The sequence below is a fragment of the Styela clava genome, chromosome 10 (assembly GCF_964204865.1).
Source record: "Styela clava chromosome 10, kaStyClav1.hap1.2, whole genome shotgun sequence".
Classification (NCBI taxonomy): Eukaryota; Metazoa; Chordata; class Ascidiacea; order Stolidobranchia; family Styelidae; genus Styela; species Styela clava.
Genome location: NC_135259.1, coordinates 12,809,167 through 12,826,394, shown reverse-complemented (window position 1 = coordinate 12,826,394; position 17,228 = coordinate 12,809,167). Strand labels below are relative to the sequence as shown.

Sequence of the window (17,228 nt, the reverse complement as noted above, 5' to 3'; positions counted from 1 at the left end):
TGTACATACATGGTTTATTATTTTCATTTATTTTTTTTTTCATTTTACGGATCAGAGTTTAACCGGTCTCGGATCAGTGTCCTAAAGACACATCATATTAAATGCTGTTACGCTTCATAAGCTTTCCCCTACGTAAGCAGCAGTCATACAAGCAGTTTATTATCTTCAAAATAGCTTTATCAGCGCTTCCGCTCCCGAGAACATCTGTGGCCTAACAAGTAGCAAATTTTTGAGCTACCAATTATGGTGATTGATTAACGTTTTGGATGCAGCCTACATTTAAATGGCCTGGCAAATGATGTAAATGAGTACCTTTGAAAGATTTCAAACATTTCTGTCATCATTCACACTCACTGAAGCTATACGTTTGTTTCATATTCAAATGTCACGAATGCCGTCAACTTTATAGGCTTGATTCGTCGACGTACGCTTCCATCATTTCATTGGCATACTCGAGCCGTATAAAACCTGAGAGTTTGAATAATCACAAGCATGAAAAATGTTGGGTGTTACCGTCGGAGCTTGGGTAAAGCGCGGTTAGTTTAGGTGCGGGGTAGTATAGGGCGGTGGGTCGAGGATAGGAAGGATGAGGGAGATAGGTAGTGGATCGGGGATAGGAAGGTGAGAGAGATGGGGTAATGGATCGAGAATAGGAACTTGAGGGAGATAAGGCAGTGGGTCGAGGATAGTGAAGCGGGAGAGATAGGGCAGTGGTTCGTGGATAGGAAGTTGAGGGAGATAGGACAGTGGGTCTAGCTTAGAAAGGTTGAGGGAGATAGGACAGTGACAGAGCTTAGGGAAGTTGAGATAGGTAGGATCCGGGATAGAAAGGTGAGAGGGATAGGGTAGTGGACCGTGGATTGGAAGTTGAGAGAGATGGAGGTCAGTGGACCTAGGATAAGAAGATGAGAGAGATGGGGTAGTGGATCGAGAATAGGAAGTTGAGGGAGATAGGACAGTGGGTCGAGAATGGGAAGGTTGAGATAGATAGGCAGTGGATCGAGGATAGGAAGGTGAGAGAGATAGGGTCGTGGATAGAAAGTTGAGGGAGATATGACATTGGGTCGAGGATAGGAAAGTGGGACAGATGGGTAGTGGATCGAGAATAAGAAGTTGAGGGAGATAGGACAGTGGGTCGAGAATAGGAATGTGAGAGAGATAGGACAGTGGGTCGGAGATAGATAAGTAGAGGGGAGAAAGGCTGGTGGAGATAGGACAGTGAGTCGAGGATAGGAAAGCTGAGGGTGATAGGACATTGGGCCGAGGAGGAGGTTGAGGTATGAAGGTGGGAGTAATGGAGCAGTGGGCTGGGGATAGAGAGGACAGTGGGTTGAGAATAAAAGAGTTTAGGGAGATAGGAAAGTGGGTCGAAGATAGAATAGTATATATTTTAATTGAAAAGCAGATACAAGCTAATATTGTTCGATAAAATGTTGAACTGACTATGATTCTGCTGCAATACAATCATGTCTGCACGTGGGCCACAAAGAAAACGGTAGTAATATGAACCTTTCCTTTCAGTCACAGTTTAAAGGTGAGTTGGATTTAAATTTTTATTCCGTGTAGGAGGAAAGTTTATAATTGATAAAATCACAATATAGAATCAGGAGAGCAAACAAAACGTTCTGACGTTATGGACTCTCTACACTACAGCTATAGGTACAAACACTATTGAAATGAAGCGGTACCGTAAATGTTCACTCGCCTAGAAGTATTGAATTAATTGTCACACGTGCAACCACCTACAACATGTGCAACCACCTAACTACAGAGATATAGAAAAATTAAAAAAAAACTCAAGAAACTCAAAGTAAATTACTTAGTAAACAAAATATGCAAATGCAAAAAATGTTATCAAAAATACAAGTGCAGTTTCAAGTATTTTGTGGCGTCTAGAGCTGCCGCAAAACCGTGGCGGGATTTCCAAACCATGGCCGCTATAGCCAAACCAGGACCAAACCCACGGCGACTGACTTTTTGGCTGCCACAAACCAAAATGACTATACAGTAAACCTATACAACACCTCAATGATATACCCTACTATAAAACTATTTAAAGGTGCCGTGGTTACGGCAGCAAATAGAATACCACCAATTTTGCTGCCGTACCGGTAACCACGGCATGTCGGCTGTAATAGCAGGGCTGCTTGAAACGCTTTTCTTATGAATACAGTATTTGGGGTTAGGTTTAGGTAGATATATTTCCACATTATGACATGACATAACTTTGTAAGTAAATATACCGGTAATAGCGCGATAAAACCATACCGGTAGCAAGAGACGCCGCGGTACGTATCGGTACGTTCGTGGCAGGAGCTGCCATGAAGTGGTAAGAACCGCGCCTCCAAAAATAAGTATAACCAATATTTGGAATAGAGGAAAGTAACTTACCAATGTCAACAAAAGTTTCATAGGCACTTTTAATATTGGATCTAAAAGCCTTGGGGCGGGAGTTTCATTTATCTTAGTTGTGAGCTGTCTGAAACATTATTTCATATCGAATGCATAAGCGGTACGTAATGTTACACAGGGTTATAAGGTACCGTACGGCGTACGGTAGCGAAATATCTCTTTAAAAACTCAACTCAAACTTTTACTAGGCTGCCAAAGCCACTGAATAAATAATATTTTTGTCTGGTACCGGTACAGGTATTGATATAAGCTTAAATTAAGTTGCTTTCATATGAGGAAGTTATGTGACATATTTTTTTATTTATAGGCTACCTTCAGATCTTATTCTTGAATACATTCTGAATACATTTAAGCAGCCAGAGACATCTTTTGCCGATAAATCTGGTCTCAACTATGGGGGGCTTGTTTTCAAGTAAGAAGAAGCCAGAATCTCGAGTTACTGATCAAGACAGAGCCATTCTGGTTGGGATATGTTTTATTGTTTTCTAATACTGTAATAGTTCCATTGTCAGAGTGTTGAGTGCATTGTATGCTGGCATGGTGTAACTTAATTCAGTGATTTAACACGGTTGTTGGCCCAAGAGTTATTGGAAAAGTCTGTGTAGTTGTATGATTCCTGTCTTGGTAGAGACTCTTAACTTCTCTAATTTGGTCCTTACACCGAAATTCGAATGAAGTGTTAATTGTTTGGTATTGATCGTTGGTATTTTATTTGTACAGGAATTAAAGAAGCAAAGAGATCAGTTACGAATGTACCAGAGAAAAATTGATGCAGAGCAGGAAAAACTGAAAAATTTAGCCAAACAATTATTGAAAGATGGGAAAAAAAGGTTGGTGCATTTTATGTCCAAAGTCAAAACCGTGTGGTTGCAGGTTCGAATTTCTTGTATGATGGTGTGCTGGTCAGTTGTGACTTCCTCAACCATTTTTGAGTCATCTGGGCCATGTAATTAAGTCAGGTTGAAAAATAATTAGTTCATTTTATTCGACATTTGTTCCATTTAAATTGTTTTCTGTTTGTTTCAGCAAGGCTCTTTTGTTGTTGAAAAAGAAGAAGAGACAAGAAAATTTGGCTGAGAAAACAGCACAACAAATAGAAAATATGGAAACTTTAGCAAATGATATTGAATTTGCCCAAATGGAAAACAAAGTATTTGAAGGTCTCAAAGTTGGAAATCAAGCTTTAAAAGACATTCACAAGGTACTTTTACTAGTTATACTCAGAGATTTGGTGTCATGGAGAACTTATACCTGACCTCGACATTTGAAAACGACTCCCGGCACCTCGTTGACAAAACTTTACCTTCGATTCTAGTTTCACCACCTTGGAATTCGAAATTTCTAATTCCACTCTGACTTCACAGTCATGTTTATAACTATTGTTTAGTACCATTATTGTATTACTCATAAGTTATTAAGGCTGTCCAAGTAAATTTAAATCAAATTATGTAAACAAATTAGTTGTACCCTGAGAATCGAATATGCATCTTTATTGTCTCCACAGAATCTTCAAGATTTTAGGTAAAATTAATGTTTTACTTAATCATAAATATAAGCTGCAGTTCAAATCTTTTATCCATCATTTTGCAGAATTGGTTTGTTGTTTGAAAACCTATAAAGATATTAGATTCAATTCAGAAAATTATATAGACCTATTGATTTTGTCTACCCTTACTCTTTTTACATATCAATAATATTTATTTCTAATCCTAGTTAATGTCATTAGAAGAGGCAGAGCAAATAATGGATGACACTAGAGAAGCAATTGAATATCAGCAGGTATCAATTTTCTTATTCCATGAACTACTTACTATATCAGATATACCTATAAACATGTTTGCCAAAGTTGTATCGTTGACTTGAGAGATACACTTGACATATTAACGCTGAATACTCTGCACAAGGTCACATAATCCCATGGGAGATAATAATATATGAAAGGATGGCTGGACTCCCTGACATTGTGGGGTAATTATCATAGCTATGCAATAAATCCGCTCATTTAAAATAAATAACTAATTGACTTTTTCCGTACCTTAGATAGATTGACAAATAAGTATGAATGTAGTCTTATCATTTTTCTGTTTCTCGGTACAAATGTGAAATTCCTATTCGAAGTTTGGAACTGTACTGTACGGCTAATGTTATCTCTCTATTTTGTTTAATTAAAAGATAAACATTGAAATTACTGATATGATTTCGGAGTATTTTTTCTATCCTATTGTTCTGAAGAAAATTGTTTATTCCTATTTTTGGATGTTTTCAGTTTTTTTGGTAAGTTTATATTTTAATTCAATTTAAGCAATTGACCGACATTCTTGCGGGATCCATATCAGATGAAGATGAAAGTGATATACTGGCCGAATTAGAAGCTATTACATCATCAACAGAAAAACAGATTGACCAAATACCCAATTTACCAGATGTTCCAACAGAAGAACCACAAGTTAAACAACAAGAGAGTAAGTAAATCTTCTAACTCAGAGGTGTGCAACATTTGATACAGGCGGGCCAGATACAAATAACTGGGTGAAACTACAGGCCGCACCTTCATTTAACAAGGCTTTCTAGTAGTTGCATGCACAAACATTTTGGTTATTGATCTTATGACATGTATTGTTTGCTTCGCACAAGCTTGCTGTTAGGGCATTGTAACTTCATAGAAATAGATGATAAATTTGACCCAGTCAGGTATAGGCTTTGCCACGCAAAGGGATTGGAATAACTCGCTCGTTGCAGAATAAACCGAATTAAAAACCCGTTTTGCGAGCCGCACACCTTTTAAAATTGGCACTTCTCTGTGGACCGCACAATTTTTCTTTGTGGGCCACATGTTGCACACCCCTGCTCAAACCTCATTTATCTTCCAGAGGAAATTCTTGTTGCCAGCTTGTAAGAAGTCAATTTGACACATGCTCTCAGCATCAAATAACTAATAAGATGAAGCAGCCATATATACTGAATCAGGGAAATGATCTTTTCATGAGTTCGAATTCTCGCACCTTCACCCCGAATACGGCTCTGTACAAGGGACAAGCCTACGCAATTTCTTACACGTCTTGCTTTTGCATATTATGCGTCAGGTTGGACTTATGTTCTCTTCCATCATTTTCTCTCTGGAAAGATTTTGTATGAGCATTGCAGAATGCTGTCAAATTTTTACAATATTGTATCATTTTTTTATTATGACAGAATCAAAGGAACCTCGGCAAGAAAGGGTGGCTTTGGAAGCATCTTGAACAACACTGATTTGCTACTCCTGGTACAATTAAAATAGTGAGAGTTTCGAAAACACTGATCGCTTATTGCCTGTGATGTAATGAAACAATCAAGCATTCAACAACATTCTGTGGTTTTCGAGCGGTAACATGGCATGTTCAGAATCGGAACTAATTTTTTTGTACACATTATATTTATTTTATGAGAATTTCTAACATTGACTTATGTGCCCATTATTAAGAGTTCAGATTTGCCTTTTAAGAAATTTCCAATCAGTCGCTATTTTTAACTTAATTTATGTATTATATTGTATCTGACAAATTACAAATATATATTGTGCAGTAGAAGTGTGCATTCATTGTGACACAATTTGTGGGAAATAATGGTGTTGATTTTCACAGAGCTTCAGTCTGGGTCTTGTTTTGCACTCGGGAGTTGCAGCTAAAATTTTTTTTGACTATATTGATTATACATTTTCTAGCTTAGTACCGCTCGTTAGTCGTCTTGATTGAATCACATTTCGCGTTAATCGTCATCTACTGGCACATAATGCACCGCCACAATCATGTGTGGCTTCTGTGAATCACCGCAACATTGCTCGGAGATAAGTCTCCTTTACTTCTGCTGAGTTAGCGAGCGCTTTGACCAAATTCTCTTGAAAATGGGACATTGTGGAGTAGGGGACATTATTGCACAATTCGATAAACATTGCATTGATCTTTAGTATTGTGTTACAATGAAGTTATCTTGGCACATTTCGGGAGCGGCGGGTGACGCATGGTGCTAAACGTAAGGAATACGCTGATCGCACCTCTGTTTACCCTGCGTGGGTTCGTAAACACTGGTCGGTTACGACTTCCTATACCATCAAAATTATGGGTCTGAAACAAATAACTGGCCAACTAATCCCATATTCGACTTGGACTGGTAACCGGACGAGAGGCCGTAGTGCGCCTTCCTCGCCGGGTTAAAATGATGAGATTGGCTTTGGGGTCAAAGGTCTGAAAAAAACTGTTTGTTACCTAATAGATTAATTTAGGCTAAACCATTATGACGTCAAAAACCCTAATCTCTCAAACGAGATCTGCTGCGAACAAATTCTTTAAACGGGGTTTTTAGTGTTAATTACACATAATGCAAAGGCAAGGAAAAGTGGTCCATAGGGCCGAAGTGGAAGCTGAAAAAAGAGCAATAATCCGCAGTGATACCCAAGATTTACTTGTTATTCAAAGAGAAGGAAACTTTACTTTCAGATGTGTGGATTGCCTTTACAACCCGACTGTTTGTTTGAAATCGTTTGTTACTCCTTGCATTGCCCATGGTGAAAATGCTGAAGAAATAGGTACGTACTAAATTTACGACGTGTTGCATGCCACGAAACGATGTTTATGTATGTCTTTTATTTGCCTCAAAAATTTAACAGTATCTGCATAATAATTAACGCTAAACAGTATAGCAGAGACGGGATACATGTTCAAGAACTAGTGTTTCTGACGTACTGTTTTCGATTTTCATAACCTGGTCCACTCAGTTTGTTCTCCGGCGTCGGTTCCCAATACAGACGCTTGAAACTTCTAATGCAGGATCGTCCAACCTTTTTGGCCGATAGGCAACATTTAGTTTACTAATCAGTGCGCGGGCCACTAAACATGGTAGTCTAGTTATGTTTTAGTTTTCCCATACTGGCTTCAGATTAATGAAAAAACGAACAATACCCTAGCGTCAAACTTTTATTAGAATTAGAACAATAAAACTGTTGTTTCCCAACCATTGACGGGGCGCCCTCAGTGGTGATTCCAGAAAGATTCGCCAAAGACAAGCCAAGACGCTTGATCATTTTCATCGCAGCTCCCAACAAATGCCCGTAGTCGTGCCCTTAACTGGGACAATGGCTGAGAGCTCTTCGGTAATTTCAAATTCATCATCAACTCCCCGCATGATTAGCAGTAAACTTGATGTCAGATCCTTTGCCAAGCGCCAATGAATATGATGAAAACTTTTCCGTATTTGCAATCAAAGTTTCTGCTATAGAATTCCGAAGTTCTTCCGAACACGACGAGAAACGCCTGTCTATTTTTGCGAAAGCCTCTTTTATTTCCAGACATAAAACATTGGCAACTCGAAGAATACATTCCTTAACGAATTCTCAAGTTGAGAATGGCTTCGATTGTATTGCGATTATTTCTGCCACGAAGTAGCTTGCTTGCATGTGTGTATGTATTGTTTTTATGTATGTACGTAGCGACTATGGCACCTTTATGTATTGATATCTCCTCCCAGTTGGCTTCGATTCAAATGGCACTTATGGCTCGTTTGAAAGGGCTGGCGGAGCGCATTTCAGGAAAATAAACAAATCGTATGTATCACATCTTTGCGTACTGCATCACTCGAATAATAGACACGGGATGGACGGCCCTGTTCTAATGTAACCATATGGCCACTGGTCCTATCCGCCATGGCCGGTCAGACGTTACGCTAATTACCTTAAGACAGTGCTCGTCAACCTTTTTTTAATGGTACACCCTTTTTACACTTTCTCCAAATCTGGTACACCCCGCCCATCCTACATTTTTAATACGTAAAAAACTCATTGTTTAGATGTTATATATATGTTTATTTCGACGCAATGGTTTATTATTTAGTTAATATGAACGTTGCTCTTGGATTCCATCAGGCATTTGTGCAAAGCGAGGTAATAACCTTGTTTTCAGTGCCCCTTTTATTAAAGCAGTGGTTCTCAACCTTTTACTGACAACGTACCATTTTTGTGTTTTTTACTCCGGTCGCATACCACCAACAAAACTCTCTTTTTGGAGACGGAGAACAATGCCACAAGAAACGCGGTATGGAAGTCTTTTATGGTACTATATCAATTATTAGACTGTCGTGCAAAGTTTCAACATATTAATTATGTGCGATAACAATGTATTAATTGCATGCAAAATCGCGAGATCTGGTTTAATTATTGCCTCCACTGCACTGTTGCAAACACCGGGCGAATGTATTAGGAGGTATACTTTCGCTTCGACATGCTTAAATATTTATTGAAAACTTGATAAATGAGCCATAAAACTTGAGATTATGTCTCAAGTCAACACATATAACAGATGGCAATAGTATCATCCAGTATCATATTACGCTCCCTTCGTTGCCGTTTTTAAATGCGTTGTGGACGTAAAAGGCGAAACGGGCGAAAACATGCCCTTCTCGCTTCGATTTAGGTAGGCCGTAGCGAACTCGTCCAGCGAATACATACAGTGTGAATATGAACGATAAAGAAAAAGCGTTGCTGGCATAATTCAGTCAACTCAAAAGTGAATTGTTGGAATAATTCAAAGCTGCTCGGTTGAGAACCACTGCATTAGAGTATCTGCATCAGACTCAACCCACCTTTTCAGTGTCGCGGGCCACTTTCACAGGGGGAAATTCATTGCGGGCCGCAAACGTTTTTACCAAACTTGAACATCAGCCAAGACGTCCAAATCGAGTGTTATATTTGCAGTTTACTTATGTCTGGTAAGACGTGGCCTGGACATGGTACGTTGCTGAATCAAACGCTTGTACAGCACAACGCACTTGCGATTTTCTTACGAACACACAAGAATCTGCACACACTTTTCGCTAACAGACAGAGACGTTAAAATAGAGTTTTATATTTGCGTTATAATGTTTTATATTTATATGTTTCAGTGGCTATGATGTTGTTTCAATTCCTAAATGAGCATAATGTTCGCCAATGTCACGTGAATTTCAACAACTTTTCAGTAGGCCGTTTTATAAATTTCGAAGCATCAATACAACTTCGAATACGAACGGATATATTAATTTGAATATGGAGAAATGGCATTAAGTCAATTTTATCAGAATTTTTAACCGATTCGCAGAGATGACATTTCATGAGTTTTATTTTATTTAACGTTAAATAACATAGACACGACAGAATAATACAACGAACCCCGAAACCAGTAGCAAAGAAATTGTTCACTTTTTATTATATGCTGACGATAAGGACGATCAAAGGCGACACGAGATAATAATCAAAATGAGAGATAATTTGGAAATTTGGGCTGCCAAATAATTCCGTCTTGTCGCCGATGATCGCACAGTAGCTCTCGAGTTTGTCGTACAGAACGCGCAGTTTCGCGATGAAAAAAACAACTTAAACAAACATCGATTTCCACCAGAGCGCAAGACTTGATACATGCGCGATGAAAAGAACCGACCTTCGGATGTAGATGGCCCAAAACAATCACGCCAAATTCACGAAACATACTTCAGCCTGAATGAAATACTAAAAGTCTGCTTATAAACTCATTTAAAAGCTAGCCGCAGTAAACACACTGGCGAAGATATCAGAAATGCCAGACATATGTTATGCATAGATAAACACGTATAGGTTAGTGTTAGTTAGATAGTTATTACGCGTACATAGCATTGCCTTTACCATAGAGACATAGAGTATTAAATTAGCATATCATGTGTTAGTGTGTACCCTACGGCCTACAACATTCGGTACACCCTATCGATGTGGTACACCCTTCGGACTTTTTGGTACACCCTGGGGTGTACTACAAACCCGGTTGACGAGCACTGCCCCAAGACAAAATCGACAATCGCCACAACATGATTCGAACCCGCAATCCCCACGAAGAGTAAACGACTGCCTCGTGACGAATTAGAGCTTTGAACCCGTTTAAGACTCGTTGGTACAAATTGTCATATATAGGCGAAATGAATTAATCTATTGCTAGAAGTGAGGGCATATTGAATCCGTGATGATAATACTTACTTGTCCTTATTTTTTGTTTTTCAGTCTGTGTCCAATGAATTATTCAATTAAATAATGAAACCAAACTCTTTATGATTGTTATAATTTTTCAGGACCAGTTTCAAACAATACATGACCTCTCAAAATCTTAAATTGTCTCCATAATAACTCAAAATTGCCAACTCATTTATTCGTTTCCTTTTTATATTTTATATATTTACTCTTATTTGCCTTTCTCTACGGTAGTATAATATGCCATGGTGAGCACATACACAAAAGGGTCGGGTGCCTAGGCCCTAGCTAGATGATCTTTATCAGTCATGCACACCGACCCGCACAAAACGATGTTAAATCACTGTTAAAAGTTAAAGCAATTTTCTTTATCAGATTATGTTTATAAAAATGTTGACTTCGTCTGCGTGATAATAAATTTACATTTCAATCTCAGATAAGATTTTGGTCGCTTTCCTAGTCTTTCTATCTCCGTTACATTGCTGTTTTTTATGTGTGCTACTACTTTAATCTCAATTATTTGCTTTGATGAGGGATAAGAGTAGAGTCGCACTTTAAATTAAAACAGGGAAGTGTGGTAAAGATGTTACTGTTAGTCAGAAGTTCTCTATTTTAAATATTTTCCACTTCTTCCAGGCTTGGGAGAAAAATCCAGACACACACTGCTATGCCTTCTTTCGCCATTGTGGTACGGGTCGAGTCATTCTGTTGGCAAAGCAAAGACAATCTATAGGCAAAATAATACCATACCAGGACTCGTTTCAGACGATAACTGTTTGGGATGCATTGTGCCGTGCCTATTGATTGCGCAACTGCGTAATGTAAGTGGGACTGTACATATTTATCTGGAAGCATCTTTCATCTTTTTATTCTATTTATCTAAAACGCAAACGTTGCCCGCCAAAAAAAAATAAATTAGTCATTTCAATGCTTGTAGTAATTAGTAACTCGGGCACAAGAGAGTGTTGGGGTATCCTTTTAAAAAATAAAAATGACTAAGTTTAATAACTTAATTAGTTTCAACTACTATCTACCTCTATGGAAGGGCTGAAGTGGAGCGTAAATTACGAGTTTCTTAAAATGACAGATGATTATAAAAAAAACGTTGCTTGCAAGTTATCGAGTTACATGAATTTCAATTGTACGCATACTTGCTATAACTAATAGCCCCAAAGCTGGGCGAAACCCTGCAGTTGTTTGCTTCTTAATATACATCGACTATTTCCAGGAATTAAATGAAAGGCAACGAGAGGAGTCTTGGGTTAAACAAGCTATCAACGAGGGACAATCAATTTCACGGGACTGACACCTGAACTACAAAGTTTCTACATGAAATAAAAAAAAATGTAAATTTGTTTGTTTTTGGAATATATTTGCGAATAAAACTTTCAGTATTGTTATGTTTTATTCAGTTTCCCACACAATAATATTAAATGCAGTGCAGGATATATAAGCTCATTACGAAATAATAAATTTCCTCAACAATTCCCAAACAATCACATTAAATTATCTGTGCTAGTGGGCAAAAGACAATCATAAGCAGCAGAATTAGCGCATGATCAATACAATATAAAATAAATGATAAATCGAAGAAGACTCCAACGTAAACTTCCAATATATAGCAATAAACCTATGCAACTACCCTGTAGTAGACAGCCATACTGTTTTTATGCTAAATGTATTGTTATTTTTTACATCGGAAGTTAAACTATGTTGGCATAGCTAGCTATGTAGTACAAACCTTGGCGCTCCGGAAGTATGTGTACCAAGATGACGCACAACCTGAACCCTAACCTGGTACACATATTTCAGGCTGTGCGCCATCTTGGTACCATATTTCGGGAGTACCCAAACTTTTCCCTATATATAAGGATCATCATAATGGAATAAAATAATCTGCAGTTATTCATTTTGATGTTGAAGCATTCCAGGCATAGCCACGAAATGTTCGATTCATTATTGGAAAAATCTTCAATCAATATTACACTGATTAGATTATAATTATTAGATTTTAAAGATGTTGATTATTCTTCTTGGAATCTTGGGTAATATGTAGATATGTATAAAATGTAGTTTAATCATTACACATCAACGGTTGAATGTCTTGCCCCTAAATATGAAAAGAAGCAATTAATGACAAATATACTTTTTTTCGCAACAGTAGGAATTGGTAATCTTTTCTTAAATTTGTTACAATATGCATCCTTCAAAATCTTGATACTTTCATGAAATGAGATTGCTGATTATAACCAAAACATTTCAACGCGTGCGTACATGTATTAATGAATATGAAAACAGGAAACTCAGTTCATATTTTTAAAGGGGTGTTAATTTTTAAGGTAGTTTGGCTTATCAATTATTTTGTAATTGCTAGTCCAACTTTTCCCAGGAAATGGCCACCCTATTCATTCGATAGTTTTATGTGCTTTTTCCTGGTTTTGAAACCAGAAATCTAAATGTATTTCACTGCCCACAGACACTATCCAACTATAGATTTCTGAATGCTAAGAGTCCTCAGTCAAGATTTCGGAATGAAATAAAAAAGGTAGCAAACAGCAAAGTTATTGTAGGTAAAATTTTATACGGTAGTCCCGAGCCGGAAATCGAATTCTGAGTCACTTTTTGAACTTTGACTTCACAGTCCGATTATCCCAGAAGCATAATGTTTACAACTCCAACATGTGGAAAACAAAATCAACTTAAAAATTTCTTGGTTATGTAATCATTAGGATTTTTTAAGCAGCAAAATAATTCCAGAAAAAAAGTGCAAATACAAACCTTTCAAACAATGAAAATAGTGCATTTCGTTGACATTAAAAACTTCTTCCTCTGTTCATGCAAAACAAAAATTAGGGATAAAATCACAATTAAAAAAAAAAAGCCTGCAATCAGCATTTATGATTAAATTTGCTACTAAAAACAATTCAACAATAAAAACAAAGAAGCAAATAAAAATCTCAAAATAATATAAAAAAATTTTTCATTAATCACAAAACTGCATAAATTTTGTTACTAAAAAAAAAAATTAAAATGCGATTATGGTATATTAATACTGATTAAATCTTGATGTAAGCAAAATCAACAAAATAAAATAAACCGGTAATAGAATCACCCCATTTCTAGATACACTCTTAACTTACGACATTGTTTTCTTCTCTTTTACTGCTTGGTCAGGCCTGGCACGGTTGAGAACTTTAAGGAAATCCGAAGTCTTTGCTCGCATTCTTGTGTGAATGTAAGCCTTGCTGCACTTGATGTGATAATGCAAGTAGTTTCGGAATGTGTGGATGAGATCAATTGTATTGTCACGATTAGCAGGGTTGGTGTGTCGAGTATTCAGAACTAGAAATACAAATAAAACATACATAGCAGCTACACAATATTTGATTTCAGCAAATGTAGAAAAAGAATTGCGATTGTAGACTTATGTATCCATAATGACAGTTGACACTCAGACAGCCTCTTTAAACTTTAAAAATAAGGATGAAAAGAATGCTTAGCAGTGTCCTAGTCCTAGAAAAATTTGGGCATTGATATAGAAGCTGATCAGCCATGTTGAGGGGTAAATGGCTTTATGTTATAATTGTAATGATCAAATAAATTTCCTGTGTAGTGGGTTACATAATACAATATCTGATTTAGTTTTAATTATTGGAACTTAACTACAATTGGAATTAGTAGATTTTAGCAGAAGGAAACAAAATCTTACCAAAAGTAATGTATCCAATGTTATCACCAACTGCAGCATCCTGTCCCTTCAATTCCAGTGGAGGTTCTTTATGAGTGAAAAGAACCTGGGGTGCACTGGCACTTGCTCGGCGGCCTTCCTTGAATTCCTATTACAATATTTCATACAGCCTGCATATCATGTTTAAGTAATACAAATCCCTGACTGATTCCTAGTACAATTCAGGAACATGTATCCAAATATACTTGGTCAAACATCGGCACTCCCATAGTGTGTGTACCAGGTTAGGGTCAGGCCATAGTTTTATTCTGATTTTCCTTATTTTAGTTCTATTACGATTTCAGGGACTGTCTGTTTAACGAATATACCCCCTGCCCATAGTTTTCAGTCCCTTTATACAACTTGATGTAGGCGAATAAAATTAGTTACCTACATATTGGTACACATACTTCTGGAGCGCTCAAATATCTTCCTGCTTCAATATTTACTTAAAAAGTGTGGATAAACTCGTAAATAGCTAATATGCTATGTGGTGTTTTTGTCACAATTTCTCTCTGTGAAGACGGCTCCTAACAAGCAGCAAATGATGGGGCTTTTATTATTTTCTAATGGCCAAAGATATAATTCTACATAATATGGCCTACCTATACTTAGGTTCATATGTTAATTTAATTACCTGCATAAATACTTTTCCAAAGATGATATCAGAATCATCTTTAAAAACAGTGCTGAATATCACTGTAACACGATCTTTCTTAGCTTCCACATACCTGAATAAAATACAAGCAAACATAAATAAATCGTATTTATACTGTATTATGAGTCTTCTAACATAAATACTATATCCCATAATATCTAGTTTGGCGTATTTTCAAAAATTAGACTTAAAGTATAATTCGAGTATTATTTCTCAAAACGTACATCGTCTCATCATCTCTGTAGTTGACGACAGCTCTTTTCACTTGTTTCCCTTGTACCTGTGCTTCAAAATATTCTTCAAACACAGATGCAAAACAATTCCTTTTCAAACTTGCAGCCTAGAAAAACAAGTACTGGGAATGTCAATTGTTCTGGTACCAATGTAAATTCTACATCTGAAAATTGAAAAAAAAATTTGAATTGAAATAACGTACATCTGCAACAATTTTGGCGTGATCCTTAGGAATGTTCGAAAGATCATAGAGCAGTGAGACACTGTGTCCAGACTCAGGTGAAGTCAGATAACATCCGTAGACTCTGTCTAGAAGCTGAAATAGAATAATTTTATTTACTGTATTTAATAACTTAGTAATCAATATTATATAAACAACCAAATGTGAAACGAACATAATTCAATTCATAAAATATAACAAGTCTTGTTCACAAAGGTCCCAAACTATTCACCACACTCTCAAAAAGGTTTATTTCTTTCACTGCAAAGTAATGTACCTCTTTTGCTCCATGGTTTTCCAAATCCTTGTAAAATTTCAAAGAAATGCTGACCATGACTTTTGATTTATCGCCATTTGGATTCGAGATATGATATAACACTCCATCAAAATCGGCAATTGTTGAATCAATTGATTCTGGTTTAGACCTTTAAAAATAATAATAAAAATGTAACACTGAAACTTCAAAAATAACAAATAATTTAACTTAAAAAATAAGCTTACCCTGCTACTGCACATTCAAATTTATATGTCAAAGTATCCGATATTATTCGATTCTGTGTTTCAAGCAAAATCATCTTGGAGAAATGTTGAGCAAATTCTACTAAATTACTAAACCAAATGACAAAGTTATTGTTAATACATAACAAAAACCATCAACACACAATACTGATATCCTAATGGCATAGGAGCGTGGTAGCTGAGGAAGCATAGCTTAACAAAGTTTCATTCTAAATTTTATTAACAAGCAAATTTTATACATAATGCAATGTGAAATGTTTTCTCGATTTTGAATTCTGAAGTTACTATGATTCCTTAGTTGGTTAAATTTTCATTGGTATGTCATGAAGAACTTTATGCCATTGTACCAAAAAAACATTTTTATTTTCACATTTCAATGAATTAGGTTTGTTCGTTACAATTTTTGGGTCTCGTGTAGTTTCGTACCTAACGTACTTCTAGTAGGCGTAGCATAACAATTTTTTGACATGCCAATCCTAACCCTCACCTGACTACGCCATCCAAAAATTACGTCACTACGACGTCAAAATCACGTCATAGAGCTTGCCAAATACTTGTACGATCGCCCGAAATAGCATCGGCGCCGACGATAAAGAACTGACTGACGTCAACGACCTCTCTCCTATCGGGATCGTTGCGACGAGAAAACGAGAGAAATGGCTGTTCGATTTCGGGTTCTCGTCTGCGCGTCTTGGATGACAGTTCACATAGTTTGAAGGGCTCTATTACGTCACTGTGACGTCGTAGTGACGTAATTTTTGGATGGTGTGGTCAGGTGGGGGTTAGGATTGATATGTAGAAAAATTGTCATGTTACACCCACTAGAAGTATGTTAGGTAAGAAACTACATGAGACCCCAATTTTTCAGCTCATCACTTTGTTACTGCTACAGCCCTATTCTTCTGTTCTTGGTTTAGCCCTAGGATAAGATACAATTCAAGTTTCAGTTGGATTATAGAAAAAAATGTAAGTCTCATCTATTACAGTATTACGACGTAGATATCAGAAGTAATACCGAAATAAGTGCAATATTTTCAGAAAAACTGCTACCGTTATCTGTATACAGGTATATCAGTATATAGATATATCAAACTCAGAAAATGTTCAATGCCAAACATTATTTTCCTATGTTACACAACTCCACCGAAATATATGTACTAGAAACACAATACACTTTTAAATCGGGACTTCTATTTTTGTTTGGTACCGCTATCAGGGTATTAAAAATCAAAGTGAAAAATTTGTGATACCGGTACTCCAGAATATTACTGTATAAAGCAATGTAAACTTTGGCGGATCTGTCACAAAACTATTTTTTATAAACTGATAATTCAGTGCGGTAAATATCGGCAATTTTAAGGCTACACTTTCAATTATACGCAAACAATCACTCGCGATGTCCAACCAGCCGAATAGACACTGCAACAACTAAGCAAGGAGACGGAAGGTGAAGCCTCTC

At 36.9% G+C, this 17,228-nt stretch overlaps 3 protein-coding genes across 5 annotated transcripts; 2 read left to right on the top strand and 1 right to left on the bottom strand.

The window, feature by feature from the left end:
- The first annotated feature begins 2,493 nt into the window (after positions 1-2,493).
- Positions 2,494-5,983, top strand: LOC120337628 (charged multivesicular body protein 6-like). Of its 2 annotated transcripts, none has more exons than XM_039405488.2 (7): positions 2,494-2,512; positions 2,720-2,874; positions 3,133-3,242; positions 3,439-3,613; positions 4,126-4,191; positions 4,715-4,874; positions 5,605-5,983. In XM_039405488.2, the coding sequence occupies exons 2-7, from the start codon at positions 2,806-2,808 to the stop codon at positions 5,649-5,651; spliced, it is 627 nt and encodes a 208-aa protein (XP_039261422.1). In that variant the 5' UTR covers positions 2,494-2,512; positions 2,720-2,805; the 3' UTR covers positions 5,652-5,983. The 2 variants fall into 2 exon arrangements, with proteins under 2 accessions (XP_039261422.1, XP_077973045.1); XM_078116919.1 differs by having other exon boundaries at positions 2,505-2,539; positions 2,769-2,874.
- A 722-nt stretch (positions 5,984-6,705) lies between these two features.
- Positions 6,706-11,816, top strand: LOC120337963 (uncharacterized). Its single transcript, XM_039405874.2, has 3 exons — positions 6,706-6,973; positions 11,048-11,232; positions 11,640-11,816. Exons 1-3 carry the CDS (start codon positions 6,766-6,768, stop codon positions 11,715-11,717), a joined length of 471 nt encoding a protein of 156 aa, XP_039261808.1. The 5' UTR covers positions 6,706-6,765; the 3' UTR covers positions 11,718-11,816.
- On the bottom strand, positions 11,763-15,861 carry LOC120337962 (actin-related protein 2/3 complex subunit 2-like). 2 transcript variants are annotated; one of them, XM_039405873.2, is made up of 9 exons: positions 15,752-15,861; positions 15,528-15,675; positions 15,233-15,346; positions 15,021-15,136; positions 14,776-14,869; positions 14,121-14,247; positions 13,552-13,753; positions 13,190-13,240; positions 11,763-12,521 (listed from the first exon to the last, which is right to left on the bottom strand). In XM_039405873.2, the coding sequence occupies exons 1-8, from the start codon at positions 15,823-15,825 to the stop codon at positions 13,225-13,227; spliced, it is 891 nt and encodes a 296-aa protein (XP_039261807.1). In that variant the 5' UTR covers positions 15,826-15,861; the 3' UTR covers positions 11,763-12,521; positions 13,190-13,224. The 2 variants fall into 2 exon arrangements, with proteins under 2 accessions (XP_039261807.1, XP_039261806.1); XM_039405872.2 differs by lacking the exon at positions 13,190-13,240.
- Between the last annotated feature and the right edge of the window lie 1,367 nt (positions 15,862-17,228).